The sequence below is a fragment of the Erpetoichthys calabaricus genome, chromosome 7 (assembly GCF_900747795.2).
Source record: "Erpetoichthys calabaricus chromosome 7, fErpCal1.3, whole genome shotgun sequence".
Lineage (NCBI taxonomy): Eukaryota > Metazoa > Chordata > Cladistia > Polypteriformes > Polypteridae > Erpetoichthys > Erpetoichthys calabaricus.
Window position 1 is genome coordinate 72,620,361 of NC_041400.2, and position 8,552 is coordinate 72,628,912.

Genomic DNA, 8,552 nt, shown 5'->3' on the forward strand with positions numbered 1-8,552 from the left:
TTTTGTGGGTGGTGGTGCATGGCCGTTCTTAGTTGGTGGAGTGATTTGTCTGGTTAATTCCGAAAACGAACGAGACTCCCGCCTGCTAAATAGTTGCGCGACCCAAGAGCGGTCGGCGTCAAACTTCTTAGATGGACAAGTGGCTTTCAGCCACGTGAGATTGAGCATTAACAGGTCTGTGATGCCCTTGGATGTCCGGTACTGCACGCGCACTACACTGAATGGATCAACGTGTGTCTACCCGGCGCCAAGAGGCGTGGGTAAGCCATTGAACCCCATTCGTGATGGAGACCGGGACTTGCAATTGTTCCCCACGAACGAGGAATTCCTAGTAAGTGAGGGTCATACGCTCGCACTGATTACGTCCCTGCCCTTTGTACACACCCCCCCCTCGCTACTACCATGGTCTGGTGACTTGGTGGATTATATATAGAAAAGCAGCCGAAACCGCAAAGAACAATGAAAAGTCAACGTGGCTCAGAGGTGCATGTGGACTATAGCAGAGACAAAAGCGACTGAGGCGGTGTTTGGAAAATGAACAGTCAACGTGACTCACAGGTGCATGTGGACTGTACACAGACTAAAGCGACTCAGGTGAGGAGTTGGGGGCGGGCACATGAGCAGGCAGTGTGTACTGAACAATGACTAAAAGATGACCAAGAAATCAGCAGACTAGAATGGCAGGGGGGCCGGGACAGAGGGGGTGGAATGGGCGTCCTTCCCCTCTCCACCCTCCACGCCCGAGCACCGTCCAGCCCCGTCCCTTGTTCTGGGAGGAGAAGGCGCGACGGCAGTCCTCCAGTTTTCAGTCACGGACAATTGTATGTTGGTTCGTAGCGTGCATTGTTGCAATGTTACTTTTCTTGGTGGTTTATTAAATTATGGATTTTTCAAATGTTCATTTTATTTCCCTGTGCTTAAAAATCATTAAAAAAGCGGCGTGATTATGCGGCATATGCTACGCCGCGGGTTGACTAGTAAAATATATTTATGTAATGTTTCAAAAAATCCACACTATAAAGACATTCATGTGGGTCAGCATATAATGCTTTAATGAACAAGACAGACCACTCTGAGTCAGTGGAAGCACATAATAGCCAAGGCATGTAGTTGTAAGGACTGCTAAAGAAATATCATTCTAAATTTTTATTCTTATCATTTGATCAGTTTTTAAAACCAAATTTATGTTCATTAATATAACAACTAAAATGTGCCAGAAGTATTTGATTATTGAAATAATGGGATGCTGTCTCCAGTTATGAGAAGTGGCTGCAGTTTAGAACAGTCCAGCTCAATAGCTCATTCTGGAATTTGTAGGCAAACTTAATAAACTTAGGTGATCCGACTTTGTTATTGCTATGTGAAGAACCTTGAAAACAACACAATAAAGGCTTGTCGTTGACTGAGAGGAATGCAAAAGTCCAAATTACATATTGAGGTTCCAACAGAGCTAACCCGTTTACTGAAATAAGTTTAATCAAAAATAACAGGCACAATTAGGAACAAAAATGCAGAGTCAGTCATTGGCTGCCATAACAAATCTCTGAAGAGCAGTCAGGCTTCAGGAGAGACCTCTATCTGCCTGTACACAAATTCAACACCTCCTTCTGGGAGCACCCTGCTCTTATAGCCCAGGGACCAGAAGGGGTGGAGTCATTTGACCTCACTGGGCATATCCTCAGAGCTGTGGGTAAAGAGACAAGACAGTCAGCAATTGTGTTTCTTATGTCTTGGGTCTTACCTCAAATGAGCCCAGAAGGCGTCCTTCTAACATGCTTACATGCCAGCTGTTATAGAGGAATTCTGAGGGTATGGATTAATCTTCAGTTGATCGATTCGATTTCACAAAAATAGCTTTAAGGTTGTAGCAAATGCAAAAAGAAGACGGAGGAAGAGATTTGAAACCTTAAAGCTTCAGGGGTTTGTGACATTTGTAATATGAATTATTTTGACTAATTTATTAAATCGTACTCTTCAGTAAGTGTTGTTATCCTGCTAACCTCTCTTCCATATACTGATGCAAACATAACTCTTATAATAGTTAATATCACAAGCCAGACAAAGTCATTGAAAAACCTCATTTGAAGGGTGTTTTGATACAAATGCAGCTTTAAATAGTTTGTGTAAATAAAATGCCCTGAATAACTTTGGTATTTACCAAATTATGTGTTGCTAATACTAGAATGTATGATTTTTTTATTTTTGATTTAGTTTATTTTTGATTTAAAGAAGTCTTTATTTTTAGGTTACTGATCAGAAAACACTGGTGAATAAACGTAGTCAATGAAGATTAGATCATTCTTTAAAAATGTTATACTGAAATCCCTACATTCCTTATCATGCATAAACATAACTTGTGTTATGTGACATGCTGCTCTGCACCTGCACTTGATGAGGAGACTTGTGCAAGAACAAAGTAGCTTGTACTGTTGTATTTTATATCTGAGGTGGCAATGATAGATTGGGCATCAAGCTCAGTGAAAATGTTTACTTGTGCTCTGTTTTGTATGTTGCATTTACTCCATTTTTGTGACACTCATTGCATGTCCAGCTTCCCTGGAAGAGGTTCTCTCTGAATTGCCTTTCCCAGGATTTCTTCTGTTTTTTCCCCACATGGTTTTTTGATTGATTAATTCTGGTAGACTTAGACAGTCAAGGCTGGGGAGCTAGCAAAAAACAGGGACTGTTAAAGCCCATTGAGGCATTCCTTGTGTGATTTTTGGGCTATACAAAAAATGAATTGTTATTGTTGTGCTGAAACTGCTGGTAAGTATTTATTTATTTATTTATTTATGTATTTCTTCAGTACTTACTGAGATATTAAACTTTCAAAAGGATTTATAAAATTGTTAACATATGTCATACAGTATGTGTGACTCTTTTATGTAATGATAAATTGTAAGCAGTTTTAAACTTTTTATTATTTTTGTAGTCTTGACTGTGATAAAATTTCTTCTCTCACCCTTTTTCTGTTACAGCATCCTTAGGAGACATCTCCAAGTTTGTTGTCAATTTGACAGATTTGGAAGAGGTCGACCAGTACTTCTCGTTCAATTTTAGCTCTGCTTTGTGCCTTACTGCCTCCCTCTTGAAGCACTTTGGAAAAAGATCAGGATTGAAACGAACAGTTGTCAACATAAGCTCCCTGTGTGCACTGAAGCCTTTCAAGTCATGGTCTCTATATTGCTCGTCAAAAGCTGCTAGAAACATGCTCTTCCAAGTGCTAGCTGAAGAAGACCCTGATATCAGAGTATTGAACTATGCTCCAGGTATGGCAAAAAGGCGATTCATGAAGACTAAATTAGAGAAGAGTTAATGTAGTGAAAATATATGAAGTTTTGAAGGAAATACTATAGATATTGGAAAAATAGCAGAAACCCTGTCATTCATTAGCATAAGTGCCTGATTTGTCAGCGTGGGGATAGCATGTTCTCCTCTCCATCTCAGTGTAGGTTTTTCTCCTGTATGCCAGATATGTGTAGTTTAGGTTAATTGGTAATTCTAAAGTGGCCCTGTGTGAACGTGCTTGTGGGTGCGTATGTGGAGGCTGCAATATTCTAGGGCCCCTTTCAGAGTTGGTTCTTTCTTTGTGCTTAATGTTGCCATGATAGATTCAATATGGTTAAATTCAACACTTTATATACCCTTAAGTTAATCACTTTAATTTCTACTCAGAAAAGTATACTAAAGGCCTTTCTATAAAACGTGTAGTCAGATCCACAAGGGCAACAAACCTCATAGCAAAACCACAGTCATTGTGTTCCTTTTAACATATTGATTGACTTGATATCTGTCGGTTAGTGTGGCATGAGTGAGTGCGCTCGGCTATGAGCCGACAATCCATCCTGAGCTAGTTCCTGCAGTGCGCTTGATGCTTCTGGAAAATTTTCATCTCTCTGTGACTCTGTAGTTGAAGAACTAAACGGAGAAAAATAGATGGATTCTAGTGTGGTGAGATCTGAATTGGAGAGGACTGAATTGTGATGTATAGAGAGTAATATAAATTTGTTTTGTATAGTGCCTGTTACCACATATGCTGAAAAGCATCCATCTATCCATCCATCAATTTTATAAGTGGCTTATCCAGAGCATGCACTGTAAAAAGGTCCTTTATAAAACAAATAAAAATGTGATAAATGGAACAATGTAATTACTGCCTGTACATTAGAGTGTGTCTGTCAAGGTACTGTATATTATTAAACTGACTACACAGGGTGGAAGCAGTTTAAATAGAATCAGAAGATGGGTTTTGATTGTAAACTAATAATAGCCTTTCGCTGGAAATCTCCTGACTTATTCTTTCTACACTTTTGGAAATCCTCTTTCTTTAATCTAACTTTACTTGAAATTTTGGCAGTATGGATCAATGGATCATCTGGCTCCAATATAAGTGGCAAGATGGTGTGCATTTGGTTGGAGGTTGGTTAGCATCATGCCACAAATCTGAATCCCTTTTTTTATTTTATTCCTCTTTCTGCTCTGGAGGTCTTGTGTCTGTCTGGCCTATTACACTGGCATGTATGAGTAACAATACATTTCAATCCTATATGGACCCCTGTTTGCAGGGCAATTTGGGATGGGGGTTGTTATTTCCTTCTGTGGTTACAATTTGTTTTCCTGACTGTTTATTCTTTCCTTCCTTCCAATAAGCAGAAAAAAGGAAGGAAGCCTTTATTGTCATTGTTCCAGTACAATGAAATTGTATTGAACTTAAAGTAAAAAAAAAAAAAAATTTATCACAGAAAAACAAGCCAATGTCCTAACTTGAAGGGCAGGAATGAAATAAGCAAAGGCTAGGATGCAAGACAAAATCATGGAATGAGAAATTGTAAAAAGAGAATCGGAACTAGACTATTTAATATTGCCAAAGTCAAAACGCAAGACTTAAATCAAAGTCAAAAATAGAAAAGCACATCAGCAACAGAAATGCAAGTTTTTTTTTTTGTTTTTTTTTTTTAATTTTGATTTATTCCTAAACTCGGACAGTCAGGAAGTATGTGACACTGACCTTTTATACACCCGTGTCTTACCCAGCAATTGTTTGGTAACTCTACATCAGAAACCGTAAAAAATGGGGATGTGCATGATAAATCCAAAATGGTGTTATTTCAAAAAGTGTTTTTTTTTTTTTTTTTTTAATTCTGAATATTTAAAAAAAAAATCCTATAATTTAATTCCTTGACTTCTAAAACCCCCAGAATCCATCCATCCATTATCCAACCCGCCATATCCTAACTACAGGGTCATGGGGGGTCTGCTGGAGCCAATCCCAGCCAACACAGGGCGCAAGGCAGGAAACAAACCCCGGGCAGGGCACCAGCCCACCGCAGAATCCCCAGAATGATGTATTTTAATATTTTTAGTGGCTGAGAAAAAGCTGAAAAAATATACGTCTTCCTTATAACAATAATAAAAGCAACTGCAAAAGCTTAGAGTAAATAGACTACATGAAAGAGATCATTTTTTCTTAAAATCAGTTGTACTGTGAGCTTACCATTTTTGTGGCAGTAAAAGGTGGGGCTTGAAAAGTTTTAAAGAAAAGCTGGGAGTAAGTTTGCAATAACATTTCTTCATTCTTTTCCTAGAAGTCCTTTTAAGGTGGTATGAACCCCAAAATTACCACTGACTTCTTCCGTTCAGTATCAGCCATGGTCAGTCCCGTTCAGGGGAGCTGGAAGGCTGGAGTCAATTCAGTCAATCATGGAAGCCAACCCTGGAGTGCACACCAGTGTGTCCCAGGGCAAACTTAGTTACATATTTAGAAATAAGATTTCATAATCTACCAAACACACAAGTAACTGACGTGGTAAGAAACCTCAAGCATCCAAGGTAAAGACTGGCATGGAGAAAAAATGCAAATCACACATAGCCTGAGCTGGGATTCAAGAACATTATGGTGTCTACTTTTGTTTTTTTTTTTTTTGGCATTTATGTGATATAAAAAACAAAAGTAAAGGACAGAATTATAACCTGTGCCCCTTGGCTAATAACCACTGCAGAGACGGGCAGTAACAGCCTTTAGAGACGAGAGAAGTTCAAACAGACCAGCTGTAATTATCATCAGCAGGATGAGACAGTCATCAAATTTAAACAATAAATCAAAAGGGGGGTCCAGGCATCTGACAGACAACTCTCAATAAACCACAGATTCAAGGTGTTTCATTCTCTCAGTCACATAAGCTCAAGTCTTACTAGTCTTGCTAAATAGATTTGTTCTGTTTTCACCAGCTGGTCTTCCTAATAACATGACGGCAAACAGTTTTGAGTTAATAAAAATCAAGAGTAATCTCCAGACCTTCACCATGTTAATATACATCCTGTCATTTGAGCAGTGAGGTGGAAATTAACACAAAGATATTGAGAATAATTTGCAAATGATTTGTGAGCTGGAGAAAATATTGTGGGCCTCCAGGGAGAGCTGTAGACTGCCTATTTATGTGTTCCTTCCCCAAGAACCTTATAGTTCACATGTACCCACCCAGGTACAGGCACTTTAGTTGCTGAAAGATGTTTGACACTATAAGGATTTAAGATTATGCACTCTGTATTTCTATAACTTTGCTTTCTTTCTATAGCAGAAGCAAGGGGGAACCAGGAAGGGCAACCAACCTGCATCTATTCCTTCTCAGGGACAGAGAGGCCACAATTAGGGCATTCTTATGGTCTCTTCTCTGCAGTTTTATAGCACCAAAAGATAAAAATAACCTTGAAAATGAAAACCATTCACACAATGGGCACATTCAATATAACATGTCAGAACAGCTACCTCTAAGGTCTTCACCAGTACATAGCTTTTTAGTCAGCAGCACACACACACTAGTACACTTCCGGTTCTTAATTCAAGGACTATTTTTTAGTCTTGGCTTAAAGCTTATAGGCACTTCACCAAGTGTATATTTTCTCACTTATCACACAAGTGTTACTTAATGTCTTGTTCATTGATCATGTTACAATTCTGCTTATTGATTTATATTACTGTTAACCCCAGTTCCCCCTGTCAATTTCTACACCTAGAATAATGCTATTAAAAACTTATTATTATTAAAATTAGTCATTATTTTACATTGACAGATATAGAAAACACTATACAATGCCAAGGCTATATCAGAACTGATGCATTTATTTTAATTTAGCAAGCATGTATTGGATTGACCAGGTTTGGCAGTAGATAGTTGGTATTCATCCATTTTTTTGATAAAGAGGAAAGGTAGTTGCAAACAGAACTCAAAGTAAAACATCTAGACAAGTCCTTACAGGTTCTTAAGCAATTAATTTATTGATGCAGATCCAAATTGAAAATAGGGCAGAAGATAAATAAAAGCATCCTGTGAAATGGACAACCCATAGTCTAGTCAGATACTTAAACTGGGAAGAGAAGTCACCTGGAAAATGTTAATCAGGAAGTATGTTCTGAAACTCCATTTATTTTTAAATCTGCTTAGTCGTATAATTGAGGGTTGCTAGTCAAGGCTTTCAAAAGTGTTTGTGCTTTTGACAAAATGAAAAAAAAATTGCATCACTGACCATTTATTCTCTTAATCCTTTAGGACCCCTGGACACTGAAATGCAGGTGGCTGCACGTTCTCAGTCTGGAGACCCTGAACTGCGTGAGACGTATGCCAGATTGCATGAATCTGGTCAGCTTATCTCCTGTTCTCAGTCTACCAGCAAACTAGTTCATCTTCTTTTAAAAGATCAGTTCAAAAGTGGATGTCATATAGACTTCTATGATGTGTAAACACTACTTGTATTCTGATAAGTAACTGTGTCATGGGCCACCAGTCTGACCAGCCAAGCTATACATGTCTGCTACTGGGACAGCGACAGTGACTGGTTTGAATGTCTTAAGTCACAGCTATATTGTTTTCCTTGCTATGACACTTGCTTTTTCTGGTAATGTAGCTTTACTTTCTGCTTGGTGATGTGCCTCCAATGTTGTCTTTAATGTATGTTTCCTAACATTCCAAAAATGATGTGCCAATCTTTTTGTTCAAACTAAATGACATCTTTTATTGGCTAACTAACTAAAGATTACAATATGCAAGCTTTTGAGGCAACTCAGGCCTCTTCTTTCTGACATCTTGCCTGAAAAAGGGGTCTGAGTGGCCTCGAAAGCTTGCATATTGTAATCTTTTTAGTTAGCCAATAAAAAGTGTAATTTTGCTTGACTTCTCACTACATTCGTAATGCCTGACACAGTACAATACCCTAGTATGTTCAAACTAATAAAGACTTTGACTTAAAACTTTGCAGTCTGCTTTCTTCCTCCAAACTCTTTGTTAACAATTTTTTGCCAAGATTGCATATTAAAAAACCTGTGTATGATCATTTTGGTCAGCCAACCATCCATCCATTATCCAACCTGCTATATCCTAACTACAGGGTCACAGGGGTCTGCTGGAGCCAATCCCAGCCAGCACAGGGCGTAAGGCAGGAAACAAACCCCGGGCAAGGCGCCAGCCCACCACAGGGTGCACACCCACACACCAAGCACACTCTAGGGACAATTTAGGATTGCCAATGCACCTAACCTGCATGTCTTTGGACTGTGG

The 8,552-nt window shown here is 38.9% G+C and overlaps 1 protein-coding gene across 1 annotated transcript in view; it reads left to right on the forward strand.

The window, feature by feature from the left end:
• The window catches only part of LOC114654249 (sepiapterin reductase-like), a 49,482-nt gene extending 41,234 nt beyond the window's left edge, over positions 1-8,248 (forward strand). The window contains exons 2-3 of the mRNA XM_028804671.2: positions 2,979-3,269; positions 7,548-8,248. Coding sequence (XP_028660504.1) covers positions 2,979-3,269; positions 7,548-7,738 — 482 coding nt within the window. The 3' untranslated portion in view covers positions 7,739-8,248. The remainder of the gene's footprint in view (positions 1-2,978; positions 3,270-7,547) is intronic.
• The last annotated feature ends 304 nt before the right edge of the window (positions 8,249-8,552 follow it).